Source organism: Chaetodon trifascialis, chromosome 9, assembly GCF_039877785.1.
Source record: "Chaetodon trifascialis isolate fChaTrf1 chromosome 9, fChaTrf1.hap1, whole genome shotgun sequence".
NCBI classification, from domain to species: Eukaryota; Metazoa; Chordata; class Actinopteri; order Chaetodontiformes; family Chaetodontidae; genus Chaetodon; species Chaetodon trifascialis.
In genome coordinates, this window is record NC_092064.1 from 13,282,641 (window position 1) to 13,303,215 (window position 20,575).

The 20,575-nt window shown below is 39.6% G+C and overlaps 1 protein-coding gene across 1 annotated transcript in view; it reads right to left on the reverse strand.

The window, feature by feature from the left end:
• Window positions 1-5,512: 5,512 nt before the first annotated feature.
• Window positions 5,513-20,575, reverse strand: part of si (sucrase-isomaltase) — a 62,546-nt gene continuing 47,483 nt past the window's right edge. The window contains exons 40-47 of the mRNA XM_070970687.1: window positions 16,279-16,427; window positions 15,509-15,593; window positions 15,304-15,360; window positions 14,289-14,413; window positions 13,878-13,966; window positions 10,895-10,944; window positions 8,543-8,710; window positions 5,513-5,578 (exon numbers count right to left, since the gene is read on the reverse strand). Coding sequence (XP_070826788.1) covers window positions 5,513-5,578; window positions 8,543-8,710; window positions 10,895-10,944; window positions 13,878-13,966; window positions 14,289-14,413; window positions 15,304-15,360; window positions 15,509-15,593; window positions 16,279-16,427 — 789 coding nt within the window. The remainder of the gene's footprint in view (window positions 5,579-8,542; window positions 8,711-10,894; window positions 10,945-13,877; window positions 13,967-14,288; window positions 14,414-15,303; window positions 15,361-15,508; window positions 15,594-16,278; window positions 16,428-20,575) is intronic.

A 20,575-nucleotide genomic window follows, 5' to 3' on the forward strand; every position in this document is an offset into this window, starting at 1 on the left:
ATTTGAATCTTCAATTTGCTGATGATCCCGCATGTGCAGGGTGATTTGTGCCATTATGCATACGATTCGGAGTACTGAATTACTTGGCCACCAGAGGCATTTGACTAGCTCTGCTGAACCGGAAGTGATGCAATCACACTGGCCCCATTTCCAGTGATATTTAAATCCTTTTCTGCGTGGATGGTCTGGCCAATTGGCAAATCGCTTTTCCTCCGTGCGTGCCCTGTTTTTGATTTGATTTGTAAGGAATGTTTGTGTGAGTGTGTAAGTGCGTGGGTGTGCAGTTGTGCCATTTGATGTGATTTGTGGAGATGTGTGCGTGTGGCCATCCTTTGGTGCTTAATCCACAATCTGCCGTCTGCCAGAAAGAAATGTCTTTTTTTCCCTAGAAAAAAATAATCTATCTCACTTTGCACTGACTCATAAGTAGCCTTGCATTTTCAACCGTCTTTGCAGCAGGGCCTAACATGGAAATGTCTGATCCATCATTTTGGTCATTTGACTTCACCTACGGCAGGGGGAGGGAACCTCCGGCCTCTGGGCCGGAAACAGCCCATTTGATCTGATCTGTGAGGTCACTCATAAATACAAGCAATAAAGAAAATAACATAGTATATAGTAGTATTTTAGGAATTTATTTTTTATTTTAGGAATTAGGAAAGAAGTTGTCAGCTTTGTGCGTAACTGGTTGCAAAGTAATTTTAAAGCAAACAGTCAGTCTCTTGTTCAGGTACCAGCCAGAATTGCAAGGTGAACAATAAACGTGAACTTTCTTCTTTTAAATAATTAACTTTCAGCAGGTCAGTCAGGAAAAAAGTATGTTTTTCATAGACTGCTGGATAGAACAAGGTAAAGTCACAGGAAATGCAATGTACTGATGTTAATGTGTCAGTTTCAGACCAGTTTTTCATCCCCAGTGCTGATCAAAATGTACAGCTTTTGTTCTTTTTCCTTTGGTTTGTGAGTCATTTCAGGGAATTTTTGTTTCCAATCCGAATGGGACATTTTAAGAGTGATGACAGTGATGATCATGATGATGATGATTGTCGCAGTTATGATTGCCACGCCACCTGAAGGGGTAGCGTGAGTGCCGACAGATGTGTTTTAATGGCATTTATTAATTACAGTCATTCAGACTAAAATAAAATGGCTGGCTGGTGCTCTCTGCACATTTATGTCCCCCCCCCCCCCCTTTTTTTGCCTTTGAATGAAAAGCAGTTGTCATCGGTATTACTGTCGCACCTTTACACTTTTGTCTTAAAAGATCCTCTCAGATGATTCACTGTCATGTTTTTAATTAACAAAATCTGATGCACATTTCCTCTGCTTGGTTCATCTTTGTTGCTCTTTGTGCAGTCAGTCATGCTGTCAGTTTTGCAATGGTGGAAAGTGACAAAGTACAGTCTCTCAAATAATTTACTTCAGTGCAAATTTGAGGTACTTGTACCTTATGTTAGTGTTTTTCATTGTACATTACTCATCACTGAGAAATATTGTACATTAGTCTGATAGCTGCAGTTACTTTCCAGATTAAGATTTCACAAATAAAACAAGTGTCAATTAATGTAATATGATAGTTGCAGATTAAACTACTTAATATGTCCACAACGATGGCATATAAAATAATTGCAATTTGCTCCACCAGCTGTAACATTAAAATGCTGCCTGTGGGTTAATGCTGAAATTATTCACTATATATGATCTTATACCACTCTGAAAGATGCCATTATGGCCAACTGTTACTTTTGATGATACTTTTAATGCTTTGAGTGCATTTTGTGGAGCATACTGAATGTAAGACTCTTACTTAGTGGTATTGCTACTTCAAGTAAAATATGTGAGTGCTTCTTCTGCCACTGCAGTGTTGTGTTGGGTTGTTAATGTCAGTAATTTATGGATAATAATCCCATCACAACCTGCTAGTGGCATGCCCATGTCTAATATCATTAATCTCAATGTGATTTAACTAGCTTTAAATCACAAAGTGGGGTGAAAAGAGTGCAAAAAAAACAACTAAAAAAACAAAAACAAAAAACTAACATTTCTGTCCAAGTGTAAAACTTTTAGCAAAGAAATATGGCATTTCAACCAGATACTTTTGTGTAATTTTGAAGGAAATGTAGGCAAAAAAGAAAAAAAACATCCTGTTTACTTCAAGGGCACACTGACAAATAAAAGTATGGGATGATAATACCAAGAAATGGCAGATGTGAGTCCGCCAAATGGATGCACAATACAAAAGAAGTTAACAATTTCATACAAGATTTCTGAGAATAGATTTTAATTTTATTTTTTAAATTTTTTTTGCCTAGTGCTCCTTTTACACCTTCAGCTAGTGAAGGAGAGAGAATCTCTTTGTGAATTTCCTCTCCTGAGGTTTCTACTTTTTTTTTTTTTTTCTTTTATCATCACCAAGATTTTCATTTAGTTGTTGGTCAAGGTCGGGAACAACGGATATTCCTTCATTGCTCAGCGGAAACACTAATTAGCATAGTAGGCCCTCAGTGGGCAGAAATGCATGACTTGCCGGTGTACATGACTGCCCTAAATGAGTGGCAGATTAGTGAAGGTGAAGGGAAAATTGCATGGCTGAAGCACCATGTCAAACACGTGAAATCAGTCATGACAAACAGTCGGGATTTTTATACTGTGTGTATGTGTTACTGATAGTGTGGGTGTGCGTCAAATGGTGAAAGTGGCTGTGGGGATCTGGTCAGGTAGGGTGCTATTGGGCTGTCGACAGAGAAGCTGTGCTCACGAAATGACAGGATGACAGAAAAAGGGTGTGCGTGTGTGTGTTAGAGAGAGTATTCGCAAAGAAATGGAGAAGAGTGTGACAAGGACACTTTTATATTCTGTATATGCATGATTTAATTCTCACCTGTATATATGAGAGTGAAATGGAGCTGTTAGGAATACATGAGTGAAGAAAGCTGCCTGATTTAGAAGATTTCTTTTTTTGTCTCTCGTATGATTGATATTGGCAGTACAAGAATCTTGGATTGTGGGATTTATGCAAGTGGCAGCTTCTGCACAATAGATGTTTTTACTATACGGCCGTTACATAAGCCTGCACACAGATGCACTGAACCAATAATCACCCGATGCTTTTAGTATATTTGTTAATATTTGTAACCGATGCACAAGGATGCAACAGTACATCAACAACGGATTAAGTAACACACACATACACACACACACCCGTCACATCTGACAGTCTTTGAAGTTGTCAAAGTGTTTTCCCGCTCTCTCATGATGTTTTATCTTTTTGTTTCCCCCTTCATCTGTGACACACTTGTGTCTGTCAGTCACCACAGCAACAAAGACACATTGTTACTGCAGCTCATTTAAAAGCATGTTGTCTGGTAAGACGGGTTCCCTTTCAGAAAATCAGAGAAAAACACATTGATCTGTGGACAATGAGATAGAAATGAGAGTCTCTGTCAAAACTTCTGGGCCACATTATTTCACTGTGTGCAAAGAACATCTTTTTTTAAAAACATATTAGAACTCTGAAATTGTGTGAAGATCATGCTTGGAGGAAGGCTGTACGCCAACTCTTTGGACACTGTGGATGTCAGCTGTAGCCTGACCCAGACTGAATTCTCAAGTGATCCCCCTCCTCACTCCCATCACGTATGCATAATAAGCCTCTCAGGTGTTCCAAAGTCGCCAGCTTTGTTTTGGAAGTCAAAACTGAGAACTTTTCTCTTCAAAATCACATATTACCTGAAGACAGGGCCTGAAATGAAGCATCATAAATCTAAAATCTAAACACAATAACAGAAACACACAGAGACACGTACCTTCATCCACCATTCAGCAGTAAACCCCCTTTTACACTGCTACCCGTGGTGTGGCGATTTCAGTGGAAATCAATTTGAGGTGCCCATAGCTAAATTGATATCATTACGTTTACTGCAGGTTGAATAATGGATGACTGCATCATTATATGGGGAAGTAATGGGATGAGACGAAGCACAGGTAGACAGCTTGCTGCAGGTAAGAGCTATAATTAGTTGCTAGCTCTTGGCACACCTCCACACGCACCCATACACATACTGATGCGTGCATATGTGCAACTGTGGCATTACAAAGGTGCCCACTCATACTGAAGCATGGTAATGACACAAAATGTGCTTAAAAATGTTAGCTTAATAATTCCACTTCAGTCGTTGTTCCTCTGTTGGTGACGAGTGCTGCAGGGCATTAATCACAGCATCATGCATCTCTTGAATCAGAGCATTTCCAATTATCAAAAGCAGACTTCTTGAGATGTTGCATGTGTTTCCTCCTCTGGTCATTAGTTCTTGCTGTTTATTTTTTTTATTATAAACACCTGTTAACTCATTTTACACAGCAAATGTTTGTCTACTGATGCTCCTGTGTGGTGAAATAAGGGCCAGAACAGTTTCACAAAATTGCTCACTCTGCAGGTAATATGTTGTGCACAGAAATTAGGTAAACACTTCTTTCCTCCATTGTCAAGTGGATAATGTGACAATAACTGAAACTGGGAACAATGAACTCTGTTCATCATTAAAAAAAATATGAGAATGTATTCAAATCTGTTAAGTGCAACATGCAAGCTGTGTACCCAGCCCGTCCTTGCCATGAAAAAGGCCACATAGGTTTTCTGTGCAACTAAGATATTACATGTATTGTCAGGTGGCGACGTGGCCATAGTAATTATGACTGGAGCAAAGGAGGAGTTCAGGTGATTTAGTATCAGGAGCAAGAAAGATGAGGTGGATGGATGGGTTAAACAGACAAGTCAAACTTTCGGTGTCGTATTTATTCATTCATTAAAAAAATATTTTTCCGAAACTGTAATTATTTCAGATAACTGAGTTAATGACAACAGTTAGCCACAGTTAGCAGCGTTTAGCGGTTCGTAAAGCTGTCTGTTCATACATTAATTAGTGCCTGCATTTATTTATTAATATTTGAATTATTTTACTATGTTGAATATTTTAAAGAAAAATAAGGTCAGTCCTATTCACTCCTTTAGGTATGTGTACCATGTCATCTACATCCACGTTCATGGAGTCCTCATGTGCATGCATGAGACAAATAACACAAGGACCCACCCATAAATAAAGGCCCAAACTGTAAACATGGTTTTTATGGAGCACTTTAATGATTTGTTGTTCTGTATTAAAGGTATTGAAACACAATAGTTACCATCCAAAGTCATTTATTGTGAATACATTGTTATGTTAATTGTTAGAAAATTATTTCTGCCTACACTCAATGTGATGTAATGTTGCTGCAGGTTTAATAGTATAGCAATACAGGAAAAAACAAAACAAAAAACAGTTTCAATGATAAATACATTAATAGGTAGGCTCATTGATGAGTGTAGGAGTACATTCACGTGATTTCATGTTGAAAAAACATTGCTTTTATTTTACATTATAATTCATGGCAATGGTCCATTATGTACAGGTGCTGTAGATTAATTATTAACCAGAAAAACACACAAACTGTGCTGTGTTGATCAGATGAAGGTTCACCATGCTATAGTAAAATGCTGATTCACATCAATGGACGCAGAAGTAGCATCTATGATCAGCTCCTGTAGACACAAGAGAGAAATATTTGTTTCTGTAAGTGTGCACCTTGCTTGTGGTAAAACCAGACATATATTTCTTTAAATATTGTAGAGTACAGACATGGAATTCCACCCGAAACATTACACAGAGCTTCCTATAATTTCTTTGAAATCATCATTACAATTAATGCATGATGTCTAATAAATTCTTTGTAATGTCTAATTGCTTCTTTCTTTTCTTCTTCTTATATATATTTTCCCTTTAGTTAACCACAGTTAATCAGCATTTAGTTAATCATATTAGTATGATTATTGTTATCTGATGCGTTCCCGGATTCCTTTGTTCATTTTGTATGTCTTTAATTATCCTTTATTTTCCATGTTTTATAGTTTTCTACTTTATGTTTTATATATTAGCTTATACATATTTTAAGTTACGGCTTGTTGATCTCTGATAATGTCTGTAAAAAATGTAAATGTCCAAGAGATGGAGGTTAACATAAAGAGTTTAGGTAATTTGCGTTTCTGGTTTGATGTGTCTACTGTGGCATGTCCATTGTACTCAGCCGAACCCACACGCTGTGTAACTTTTTAACCTTCAGACATTATGTGAGAAATGTCTGAAAATGTATAGTCCATTCCTCCTGGCCTTATACATATGTTGAGATATTGCATGTGGCAGTATGGAGAGGCCTGTATAGGTTGAGAATAAAGAGACAGAAGTAGCTCGTCCCACCACACTGTATTTAAATGACACAGTGCCAGCTGCTTACGGCCTCTTTCAAGTTGTTACCCTATCAGACAATACTTAAGGAGATGAATGGATTGTCTTGAACTGAAAAACCACTTATTACCATGCGCATACTGTGTCATTCTCATTCCCTCTCTCTCCTTCCTCTCTGCCCTTCTTCCTTCCATCCCATCTTTCACTCTCCCAGTTTTATCTCTTTCACCTCTCTTTTCTTCTCTCCATCTGTTTTCTGTGATGCATGCTCTCTCTCCTCCACGCTCTGTCCTTCCCTCCCTTCCAAAGATGGACTGTCTTTCTGTCTTTTCATTATTCTCTACCCATCCTTGCATCCTCAACACACACACACACACACACACACACACACACACACACACATGCACTTTCAAAAAATCCCTCTGTCATTCTGACTTTCTTCATCTGCAATTCTTGCTGCCTCTTCTTGCTTTTCCCTGTCCGTCTTCTCCAAGAACAGTATAAATCAAAGCCTTCTGGGCTTTTTCACCTCCGATTATTTATGGAGCTGCTGTAGCTATCATTTTCATGCTCCCGATAAGTGCACTGAGTACAGTACACAACCTCGACAGGAATATTTTATCACAGGCTAAATGAGGAGAGGGGATCAACACATGCACTCTTAAACTTGGCCTCGTCTTTACTTTTTCCTCTGCTTCTCACTCTTGTAGTTGTAAGCCTCTGTATCACCAACCTCCACCACAAACGTATATGTTTCATTGTAAGATAGCTGTATACCCTCCCTACCCTCGTCTGCCACGTGATCTATATCCCTCTCTTTTTCAGTTTCTCCTTACATGACCTGAACTCTGCATCCTTACTCCCATTTGCATTTTTACATGTCTCTCTGATCTCTCTTAGTGATGAAAGAAGCTGGATGACCTTAGCTCAAGGCTAAATTCAAAACAGATACAGATACAATAAAATTTGCAAACCATGTCCATCTAGTAATATCCTTAGCCTCGCTCCATCCTCGCTTGTGAGTGACTGAGCCTTTCCAGAAGCCCCTTTCACACCCAATCATGATACTATCACCTGTTACCAATGAACCTGTTTAACTGTGGAATGTTCCAAACAGGTGTTTTTGGAGTCTTTTATTGCTTCTGGCCCAACTTGTTTGAAACATGATGCTGGCATCAAATTCACGATAGGGATATATTTACAAATAGCAATGAAGCTGAAACTTGTATGTACTCTGTTTTACACAGCATCCCAGCTTTTTTGCCATTACAGTTGAGCTTGACCCTCTCCAGAAGACTACAGAGGAGATTCACTCACACATACTGTTGGACTTTCCAAGTGACAGTTTGCCAGTGTTCAGATTTTACAGTGGCCACTGCAAATGAGAGTAACTGTGGTACTGCAAAGGCACTTTGGACAAATGAACAACCACGTACCAAATGCTGCAACAGGCCGTATCTTTTGGCTATGTGTACACAATTCCTCCTGATTCTCCATCACATTTCTGCTCAACCACTGGAGCAGATGATGGAGGGAGGGAGAGGAAGAAGTGACAATCATTTTATATCAGCGGCTTTAAAATTGCTGCCCTGAGTCAAGTCTTCAGCTCTGTGTTCATTACAAAAGAACAGTGTCAGGGGGGGGATGCAGAGGTGATTACACCTATTAGATGACAAAGTGTGGCACAGCAGGGGCTGAGATGTGAACCTGTGTTTTTTGTTATTGTTGTTGTAGCTGTAGTGACAGTTTTTGACTGGCAGGGAATTGCTCAGTCAACTTGAAAGCTGGGGTGTGTGGGGTGGGTATGATATGAATGCACAAAGTGAACTATTAAATGCAGTGACACTGATTGTATGCATGTTAGACAGTGATTAATAAGTTTATTTTGAGGGTATTAGAGCAGAAATTTTGCTGTCTTTGCGGGATGCAGTGAACTATGTGCGCTTGTGTACACTTTAGCTAATATTGTTCCATTACCACTGAAGTTTCCCATCCCTGCAAGCAGATGCCTCCTTCTGTATTTATGATCTTATGAGAATGATACAGTTACAGCCTACCTCGCAGTCTTTCATGAATAGCATTGGCAGGGATGTAAACTCTGTTGTTGGATTGTCATTGTTTTCCTGTTGGCTGAGTTATTTTAAGATAAAGAACTTGCATAATGTTGCTGTCATATAGATGCGTATTTAGGCAACTGCATTTATTATATCAGCACTAAAATTTCTATGGTAACTGAATAGAGAACATCCAAAAAATTGTCTGACCTGAGTCTGATTGTTGTGCTCCAGGGTCAGGTGATGCACTGTTCCAGCCTCGTCCGTCAGGGTCGCATTTGTGGTAGTAACAATGCCTGCACCCCAAACCTTCACCACACCCAGGGTCAAGTCAGCAGGGTCCAGGCCATTGTGGTCAACCTTGTTGGACAGTTTGTTCTGGAAGTGAAAGGGTTGGAGATGAGAGGGTGAAACAAAGAAATGAAGAAGGTTATTAGAATTAATTTTGTATCCACCGTAGAATAATTTTGCTTTGCTTTTAGTGCTTTTAGCAGCCCCTAAAAAACTGAGGAAGACTAAAATGTCCTCACTTTGAAGTAACGGTTTCACTCATATGGAGGTACAAGAACAAACACACACACACACACACACACACACACACACACACACACACACACACACACACACACACACACACACACACACACACGCACACACACACCTATCTACATTTGGATAGCTATCCAAAATGGCATACGATCTGCTAATCTGCCAGGCAGCACTGGCCTCATTGCTGAACTTATCCTCATCTTCTCACATCTGCCCGTTCACACACGCATCCGCACACAGACCCACACACACAAGTACATTCAAATGCAAAAAAACACACACACACTTGCGCTCTCTTTCTTGCTCTCTCTCCCCTTGGCTGTCAGACAGTGTGCCTGTTTTATCGCTGTGTGAAATTGCTTTGGAATGAGCCTGATGGTAGGCAGAGGACAGCCACAGATGTTTGGCCATGGTCGCTTTATGTGTGTATGTGTGTACTGTAGATGTGTGCATATATGAATGTGTATGTGTGTATGTTTGCGATTAAACGTGTGTCTGTGTGTGATTGTGTGCCTTTGCTTGGCTAAGAAGCAAATAGGGCTCGGTTAGTCCCATTAGTCCCAGTGATTAGGGAGTGTCTGTCATGTCGGACTCGAAATGTGATCAAGCTGTGGCCTGGTAAACACTCACTTCTCACTGAACTTGGCCAGAAGACTTTAGCACATGCAACACAAACTCTTAGGGGACTATTTTTGCACAACCATAATGTCAGCAGAGGTGCAAACGAAGGCACAATTATATATCTGCTGTCCTTTATATATTCATTCTTTTTAACAGATTGGCAATGTCACGGCTCCACATAAAAGCACATGTGCCCAGGTCGGTGGGGTGATGCAGCTGTGGTTGTGTTGATGCGGGTCAACAGCACAATTTTGCTACCCATTTTGGCATTAAATTGCACCCTAATTTCTGCTGCTCAGACAAATGCAAGCACACAGAACATTTGTGGCTTTATTTGGCAGACCTTTTAAAGTACAACAGTATGTATTTATTTTGTTGGACATCTTGCAATGTCCTTGTATCAATTAATTAAATGTTATTGAATTAAGGTAAGGTGTTTTAAACTTAGGGTATTCATTAAATTCGAGATATAGATGGAGCGCATATCATTGATGCTTTCTGGATAAATCTTCAGTGTACTGTGAAGAGGAGATGTCTGTGGATTACATTACTGGTGATCAGTAAGTTGTATTTTGATTCACGTTCAAATCTGTATGAGGTGAAGTGCAACATACATTGTTTTTTCTTTTGCCATTCTGGAATCAGTGTATGTGCTTTTTGCCCACAAAATTGCTCTTTGTGCTTGTGTTTGTGATAAGAGGTTGTCTGAGCAGGCAGAAATATAAGTGCAATTCCGGGCCAAAAGTAGTCTCGTAAATGCACTGTAATCTGCATAAACACAACCACAGCTGCTCCACATTCTTTTGGAGATGTGAAAATACTAAACAGGTGTGTGCACAACAAAAGCCTTGCACCTGATGAAAATGACATTGTGACTTCATTAGTGCTGTTGGCATCAAACTAAAGGCTATTGACTCTCGCTGTTACTCTTGGAGCATCTGATATAGGTCTACACATGGACTCGGTTACATCTATCCGACAGTATCTACGTACATCCTTATTCCACCTTCTTAAAAATGTAAAAAACATGTAACCATGACATGCACAAGACTGGTATCTACTGTTAGATTATTCTAATAGTGCTATTATTAAGTGACTCAGAAATGGAAGCATTTGTATGTCATTACTTTGATACCAGTGTCAAAAGAAGAGTTTTTAAAGCGAGAACTTCAAACAAGCAAAAAGGAGTAAAAGCTACATTCAAATCACCACCCCAGTGTCAGACATGAACTCTGTGCTAATGCTTTCCAACAGTTAGCCTTTGACACGCGCCTTCCATAGCCCCATTGCATGTCAAAGTATGGGCTTATTCTCCAGTCCTGCTGCATTAATAACAATAATGACGATAAAGTAAAAAAAGAGATGTGACATGTAGTTGGCTTTTGAACTCACCGGTTCTGCTGTAAAGGAGGTCAGCAGATATTTTTCACTCCCAACTGTGTCTGAGGAGAGAAAATAAGAGTGAATTTCATGCAGAGCGAGACATGGATACAGTGGACAGACAGAGAAAATAAGTGTGTGACCAGCTGAATGAATGACAGAGAGAAGTAAATAAATGAGGGTCCACATGGATAAGTGAGTATTCAAAAATGATCACGGGAGTTCATATTCATGTGATGGACTGGATGAACAATTGAATGAACACCTGATGAAGTGGGTAAATGAGTCATGAAGTGGAGGGTTGCTTCAATGAGTGAATGAAACATTGATGAATAGATTAAAAACTGACAAGCTGAGTGACTTGTTAATATCAGTGGTGGAGGAAGTGTTCAGATCCTTATATAACCTAAAATACTAATACAGCACTGTAAAAATACTCTACAAGTTAAAGTCCTGCATTGAAAGTATTATGTTATAAAACTATTAAATGTCAGAGCACTCGTTGAAGACAATGTCCCCTGCGACTGCGATACTATTATCATTAGATCATTATTACTCATGAATCTGTGTAAAAGCAGGGTTTTATTGTTGTAGCTGGTTGAGGTGGAGCTCATTTTGAACTATGTTTCATATTGTACTACAAACAATGATTATTTTCATTATGGATTAATCTGCTGATTAAATTCATTGTTAGTTTGGTTTGTAAAAATTCTAGTGAGAAATGCTCATCACGATTGCCCAGAGCCCAAAGCAACACCTTCACAGTGCTTGTTTTGTCCAACAAGCAGTCTGAACCTCAAAATTATTAAAAATAAGTGGAAATTATTAAAGTAATTAGAAGGAAAAACTGTCACATTTGTGAAGCTCAAGACATTAAAATTTTTTAATGAAAAATCACTTTCAGTTTTTTAGTTGACTAATCATTTCAGCTGTACTTGTACATCTTCATATATTTTGTGTGCAGAAATATTGATTTGCAAAATAACTAGCAACTAAAGTTGTCCAAATAAATATAGTTGGGTAAAAATGTACAATATTTTCCAAGTAAGTACAAGTAAGTAAAGTACAAAAAACTTAAATTTGTACTTGAGTATATGTACCAGTGGCATTCCACCACAGGTTAGTATAGTACATTACTGATTGATTGATTGATTGATTGATTGATTGATTGATTGATTGATTGATTGATTGATTGATTGATTGATTGATTGATCAACACATTGACACATCACACACTATTACCTCAACTTTTCACTGCTTGATTAAAGCAGAAAATAATAGAGCTGAACATCGGACTGGTTGAATGAATGAGGCAATGACTGATGAGTAACAAATGCACCAATGAGTCAGTCTGACTGACAGCGGAGTGAACAGCTAAACTCTCTGAAGTGAAACTCAAACATGCAGAACTCGAGAAAAGCAGATAGTACAGGTAAGCAGGCGCCATAGCGAGAGGCAAAGCAAACAAGAAAGACACAGGGAGGCTACGCTGCAGACAGACGGGGAGACGCAGAAGAGAGGAGCGAGCGAGCAGATAAAAGAGGAGTGATGGAGAGCATATCTCCAGGCAGCGACACGGGGAATTACTGTAATAGTTTCTGTCACTCCCCTTCTCTGTCATCCCTCGTTCTCTCTTTATCTCCCCCTCTCTTCTTTGTCCCAACACAAACATGCCTTTCACAGAGGAGTGCATCTTCTCACAAAAGCACTTCAGAGATTGATTCTGTTCGTGTGTGTGTGTGTGTGTGTGTGCGTGTGTGTGTGTGCGTGAATGAGTGAGAAAGTGTAGAGAAACCATACTGTAGTTGTGTGCGTCTCTCTGATAAAATCTCAAAGAAATTCATATTCAGTAAAAATAACTCCATATGCTTTCTCCTACTGTACATGAATTTCAGACATACTGGGGTGAAGGCGCTCCTGTGGATCGGCATTTCCTCACTTTAAAAATTCTGCCTGATGCCATTTAAGCCTCAGTGCTGGAATTTTCATCACTAAATCACCTCATGTGACATCTTTTTTGTCCGCTGGAGCTAAACGCCAACATAAGCATGCTTACATGCTCACAATGACAACGCTATCATGCTCATATTAAGCAGGTATGCTAACGTTTGCTGATTAGCAATAAACACAAAGCACGTACAGTTGGGGGTTATCAGGATGTCAACTACTTACCTATTAACACACAAATTAATAGCATATTGGCTTTTTATCAGTCATTATAAAGCATTTATTAATGCCTCATGCTGCATGACCATAATATATACTCGACCATTAAGGGAGTTTTCGCTTAATAACCTCCTAATTACTGCTTATTGATAGTAAATAAAGAAGCTGTTGTACATGAATTATGATCTTAATAACTAACCCTAAACCTTAATAACCCTGAGCCCCAGAATAAGGCATTAATAATGAGAACCAATATGCTACTAATATGCATGTTAATAAGCAACTATTTAATGGTGAATATGTGCACCTTAATATAAAGTGCGACTAAATGTTGACCTGATGATGGCACTACATGAAGGTTAACAAAGTCATTAGAATTCATTAATTGAGGGTGAGCACTAAATGCCAGGGCAATCCATCCAATAGTTTTCCAGATAATCCAGTTTGGACTAAAGTCCCAAGACAGACGGACATCCTCCATAGAGATATGCTGCTAGCGTGGCTGATAAACAAATATGCATTGAAATTGGTGCCCATGACATTCTGTCTGCCATCTATGATTTTTACCCATCTATCCTCCCTAATAGTTTAATGTCTTATCATTAATATATGACCTTTTAGCAGCTAAAGGAAATTACCTGCACTAACTGACAGAAGAATCAGTCCATAAAAACAAATGTAAAAACATTAAAACATTAAATGATGTGCTATTCTGTGTCTCTGTGTGTGTGTGTGTGTGTGTGTGTGTGTGTGTGTGTGTGTATGTGTATGTGTGTGTGTGTGTGTGTGTGTGTGTGTGTGTGTGTTCAAGGGTGACCCTTTGACTTACCTATTCCTTCTCCATCGTCCCAGAAGAGCGATCCTTGAGCCGTGCCCGTGTCGCTAAGGGCAACGATCAGTCCTAAAGGATTCTTCCGACTGAAACAAAAAGTGTAGAGAGGGTTATAGCATATTGCTAAAGGACAACATCTATTTATACCTGCTGCTGAGGACAAACATTAACATTCCTGCTGGGGGCATCCACCTGATCTCACTGCTGGTGGAACACATATCACCCTCCAAGAGTCTCTTTCCTTATTGCTGCCTCTTTCTTGAACACACCAACGATCATAGATGCTATTCCTTTTTTGAGTGTTGCTCATACATGGCAGATACTTTGAAACACTCAAACACTTCACTCTGAACACACACAGTGCTGTGAGCTGCCATGGTGTGTAAGTCATAATGTGTGTGCACTTACCTGTACATTGTGTTATTCTCTGGTTTCTGCCAGGGTAAGATATATCCCCCTCTGACATGAAGGTTGATGTGGTCCAGGGGTGTGTCCATCTCATGATATTGGCCACGCACTCCAATATCTTTAGCCTGATGAAAGCAGCAATGATAACATACTATTAAAGAACTGGAAATACTATGGGTAGTTAAACTTTGATTCATTTTCTCCAATAATTCCTTTGTGGGAAATTGGTATTTGTGCACCATTAAATCACAAAGCATGCAGTAAAATATGTGACATCTATAAAGGTTTCATCTGAACGTATTCAGTAATTTATTACAAGCCAAAAAAAAAAATCATTTTTTTTTTCCACTTTGTCCTTAGTCCATTCTCTAACAGCTTGCCACTCTCTGGTTGTTGAGAGGACAAGTTTAATGAAGGTAACCACTCCTCTTCACCATCTCATGCCCAAATTTATGCTGTTAGTTCTCATATTTTATTTGGCTTTATGATGCTGTCTAACAGATGGGGAGTCCCCTAGCCAGAAAGAGACAGAGCGATAGGATGTTTGTTTTTGTCATCAAGGCGCCTTCTGCAGTTGTTGAGCTGCAACTCCTTAATGATGTTGTCAAAGATGTCTGTTGTTAATACTGTCATTTGGGTTTCTTTTGTAGTTGCGGTTTCAGTCTCTCTTTTTGTCTGTGTCTGACTACATGTTTGCTTTTGTGAAAACCAATTTGCATCTCATAGAGGCAGTACTTTGCGTCTTCAACATAAGATATGATGCACAGATATGAGGAATATTATCAAAATGCTTCCACATCATGCATTCACTAATCAGCCAGTCAGATGTGGTTACCTCTTTCAATAATAGACACTGTAATTATGTTTTGGCATTATGCGCTCCGTTGTTGCACCAGAGGTGTGCTTGACTGTGTAGGTACATTTTCATTGGCAGTATTTCTGCGACGCATTAGACAAAATAGGGGAGGCTTTGGATTCAGTCTTTTTAATTGTTTTCTGATTGTTACAGACTCACCGTGTGGTAGTTGTACCAGCGTGCATCAGGGAAATAGCCCCGCACATGTGTGACTCCCTGTCAATTACAAAGTCAGTTAATTAAAGTACAACCAAATCATACAGAAATAATGGCAAAGGACACAAGTATACCTGAGATGACTGAAAAGCTGAATCTGTGATGTGCTTATTATTGCATAATGACATGAATTAAAACAAAAACATACTGGGTCAAGAGCTGGGGTGATGAGTAGAGCAGGTCCCCAGAGGAATTGCTTGTCGATGCTCCATGTTGTGTTGTCTTTCACAAACCTGGGACACACCAGCACAGATATCATTAAACCTGACTCAAAAATATAAAAAAAAAAACACTTTCCCAACACTCCCTGCCAGCTCCTTAAATACCATCTGTGATATTAGAAGAGTCTCTTAAAATGAATAAATATGTTTTCTTTTTTTCATACAGTTCCACACATCCACATATGGGCGTGGCCAGGTATGGACACGGTCATCTACGGCTGGCCTCAAAACAGTCTCGCTGGAATCAAAGCAGAACGTGCCTAAAGGCATTCTGAATGGCCGCTGTTGTGGCAGGTAAGACACTTGTAATTTTTCTCAGCCTGTCAAGTTATTCAAATGAGCAATAGCTAATAAGGGAGGCTTTTGAGGTGTTTTTGTTTGTTTGTTTGTTTGTTTTTTGACAACTGGTTGAAAATTAGTTGGGCACTGAAACAGACCAAGGATAAAAATGTGGAGGAGCACTTAAATAAAAGCTCTACCTAAATTGTTTTTTAGTCTAGCGACCACCACAGGCGCTATTCTGCATACCAATGACAAACAATGTAGTAGAGAATCAGGGTATATTGGCAACAAATGAGGAGAAATGATCCATCTTAGTACCAACTAAATGATTTGATTATGTGATTGCATGTAATGCTTGAGCCATGACATTGGCAGAAAAGATAAGACCCGTGTGTCTTCTGTGGTCTGTGCTTACTCGTGCAAGAGGGGTCTGATGACTGTGCTTCCTTTGGTGTGAGCCTCATACATCAGTGTGTATAGGTAGGGCAGTAGGGTGTAACGAATGTTCAGGACATCCCGGGATGCGTTAGCGAAGGTGGAATTCCAAGAAACAGGATCTTGTCTCTGATGGAAAAAGAATGTAAAAGTAATAATTAATGACAAGTTAATGAAAAAATAAGAGGAATGAAAAATTCTGATAAATATGTGTTGAAAGAGAGTTTTTGGTTTTTGGCATCGGGAACTCATTGCTTGCATTTTTGCTCATGATTGACCATTTGCAGAGCTCCACCCTCTGGTTACTCTTGCTACAGCTGTCGAGCTTCCTGTTCTCGCACATAACAGTGACAGCGACCGTCAATTTTTCTGTCCAGAATGACACTTGTTGCTGCCAGATTTGATCAGCTTTGCCTCGCAAGCTAATTAAGCGAATGTTAGCTCCTGCTAGCTGGTTAAAAGCTGTAACATGCTTTATCCATCCACAGTTTTGCTCTTTGGTTTAAAACTCTTTAAATACCCCATACACACTGCTGAAAATGAATAGCTGCATGAAGAGTGCCTGACTGCAATACTAGCTAGTTTATAGTATAGTTAGCTAGAATTACTCAAATGGCCTGTGTGCATTCATGCTGATAAATTGTGCCCAAACTATTCTGTCCCACACTGGACTGACATTTACTTCATTGTAATTGGTAACAAATGTCCCCTTAAAAGACAAGGACAGAAAAACAGGACACACTGTACTGTCATTCTGTAAATATGGGCCAATCTAAATGTATTAGCTCATTTTCTGGAATTGTATTGAGGGCAATAATCAGCCTGGACAGGCACACACACACACACACACACACACACGCTCACACACACCCTCACATACTGAGGATCATGAAGATTTTCATCTGAAGCGTGTCATCACCATATGCTCTTCCCTATGATCCCTTGTGTGTGTCTTGGGGTGTGCTACATTAGCAAATGATTGTGTGTGTGTGTGTGTGTGTGTGTGTGTGTGTGTGTGTGTGTGTGTGTGTGTGTGTGTGTGGGTGCATGTGTTTGGGCCCTTTGTTTACTGTGTTACACAGTGAAATGTGAATCTGTGTGTACTGTATGTCTCCTATCTTTCAATTTAAGAAAGGAAAATCACAAGATAGTATCATAGAATTCACCACAGAGACCAATAAAATGACAGACGTTTTCTTCAGCTGCAATTTAGCTGGGTCAGATTTGATAATAGTTATTAACTGTAGCCCAGTGGTTACTAAGTATAGGCCTAACAGCACATGATTGAATACAGAATATTTCCATTAGCTTATGACCTAAGGAGTTTACCAGATTATCATTTAATTTTCTGAGGAAATTTACAAGATTGTAATTATCTGGACCCAGGACTTCTACCTGCCTCCCTTTTTGGTAACTGTCCTTTTGCACCCTAATGCATTACAATCCGATGTGTTCACCGGAAAGTAATTACCGTGGTAAGTTGTGAGAAGGTGTGCATAAGAAAGAGATAGAAAGAGAGAGACTGATCAAATGGATCTGAATTAGGGAGCATAAGATGGCTTTGCTTTCACAAAGACAGAGAAGGTTCTACTGCCCAGCCTGAACCAGATGAGTCCATGTAAAGGATCAGGTTTTGGGTGCAAGTTTCTGGCGGTTTTGTTGCATAAAGCTCAAGGTTTTTTTTAAATGTAATTTATGAAGATATCTATTTTCTTTTCCTCATCTCAATTCCAATTATGTGTGTCATTTCTTGCAAGTACATACGCTATGCCTGGTGGGAAGTAGGACAAGAGACAGAATGTAGCATTGAATTAGCCTGGCCAGCTAGTAATCAGTGCTTCATGGGAAAAAAAAAAAAAAAAGAAACTTGCTCACTGGGAGTTTCTTAGAATCCCAAATTATTTGGTGAAAGACAATGCATTATGGATACATTCTGACCTTGTGAAAACTCAGAAATATGCAGTATAGAGGTTGCAGTGCTATTCTGACATGGCAAGAAAAAACACATTATCTCTACAGAGACCGGGTTGTTTTTGATCAGAAGCAGGTGACCACAGATAAACAAGTGTTGGCAAGCTAGCATCCTGACAGCTACTATGGTAGCTATGGTAAAATTGCAACTGTTGAACAAGTGTATGGATTTCTGTTTGTGATTAACAGGTTTCATTTTCAGTATCCGGCACAGTCTGACTAAGGCTAGCGATGTGGCTATTCTTTCCCATTATGTCACACTAAATCAAGATAATGCTGTACAATCCCAATTCCAGAAAAGCTTGGATGCTGTGTAAAATTCAAATAAAAACAGAACACAATCATTTGCAAATGAACTGTATTCACTGACAGCAGTTTTACAAGGTGCTCTTGAGCCCATGTAGCAATACCCTTTATACAATCATGTGTTCACAAAGTGGTGAACCTTGCTCTTAGAGACCTCTTGCGCCTGGTCTGCAACAACCAGATCTACATATAATACATGCCAGGCGTGCCTGAGATACCACTGAGCTAAAAAACTGTAGCCAATGTTTTAGAACCTTTGTTTGCAGCGAGTTCACAAGCAAAACATATGAATATGTTTTGGCAGCTGACGAAGTCCAACAAAGAACTTACGCTCAGTTTAGCACTGTGTTCCTCACCTGGCATTCAATCAAGGCAGTCTACTCAATTTTGTGAAAACCTGGACAGTCACCAACAGGATAATGTCCCAAAAAACTTGCTTCATACTTTTTAACATTTAGTCTCACAAATCTTGCCTGACTTGACAGTTATACCACTGTCTGTTGGGCCCTCAAGGTAGACTTTTCATCTGCAGAAATCCTGAAGAGGGATTGACGAAGAGATGAGAGCAGGGAGTGCTGAAGACTGAGAAGCAGACAAAGAATCCATCTTATGAATTCACCTAATTTATGGCCACATTTATAGGTGGCAAAAGGCCTTGTGACACACACTGATTGTAGACAGATATGTATGTGCGTGCATGCGCGTGCATACTCACGTGCCTGAAGGAAAAATGAGGTTATCTGGCTGTGTCAGCCCTTCTCATCTTTCCTCTCCTCTACTTGGTCTTTCTCTTCATTTATCTGTCTGGAATCTACTCCCTCACCCCATCTCATAAACCTTTTGAGTTTCTGTTTTGCATTGCAGAGCTCACTTCATAAAAAGAAAATATATTTAGACAAAGAATACGTCCCTTTGGGGTGAATAACAATATACATGACTCGAATATGACTACGCTGCTGAAACAACTATTTGGCGGAGAATATATTTTGTTTAATTAATTTTGCATTGTTCTGATATGTGTGTGGACACTGCAGTGTATTGCTGGTGCAGTGAAAATATCTCAAGGTCAACACTGAAAGTTGTTTGAGGGCAAAGAGACACTAGGCGTGACAGAGCTCTGGGAATGACTCTGCAAAAACTCTCCTCTCTCTTTCTCTCTCCACTGTCTCTGACCTTGTGTACCCTGCGGCCTGGTGTGTGCTGTTAATACTTTGTTGTCAAACGCCTTGTTAAGCAGACTGGAGGTTACAGTCACTAACTGTCTGATGATTGGGGATTTTATATGGCTGACTGGAAAAATAACACAGTTTTTACAGTAGACTACATAAATAGCTGACCTTGATTCCCTTTTTTCCCCGTCTCCAAGACCTGGTGTGTGTATTTTTTTTTTCTCCTCCCACCGAGCACCCCTCCTCTCTCACATCCTTTTTCTGACTTGATCGCAGGTGTTTCAAAATTGGCAAATTGTTTATTCAGCATCATCCCAGTTATCACATCCTTATCACTACCCCGTGTCACCACCATTTAACTTGCTAAATTGCCATCTTGTTTTATTCTCTGCCAATTTGATCCTTCATCATTTCTTCCTCTTTCTCTGTCTCATAGCCTATGAACTTCTCTTGCCCTCCTTGTTCCTTTATCTGTATTTGCTTGTCAATATTTCACTTCCCGATCCCTCTGTTCTTTTTCCTCCTATCTGGGTAGATGCATTTACTGTTCTCCCCCTAATTCTCTCTCTATCCCTCATACCCTTTTCTCTCAGACTGTCACTCTGTGCCACCTATTCTCCTGCCGTGTGTGTTTTTTCTGTCAATTTTCTCCATGTTTAAACACCCATTTGCAAGCCATTATTAAATGATTGGAATCATAGGGTGTGTGTATGTGTGGAGTGGAGGTTAGGTGGTGTGCAGTGGTGCCCAGATCACCTTGAGAATTCAATTATATCCCCATTCCATGCCGTTAAAAAGCACCGACACTGACACACACAACGCCCACAAGCA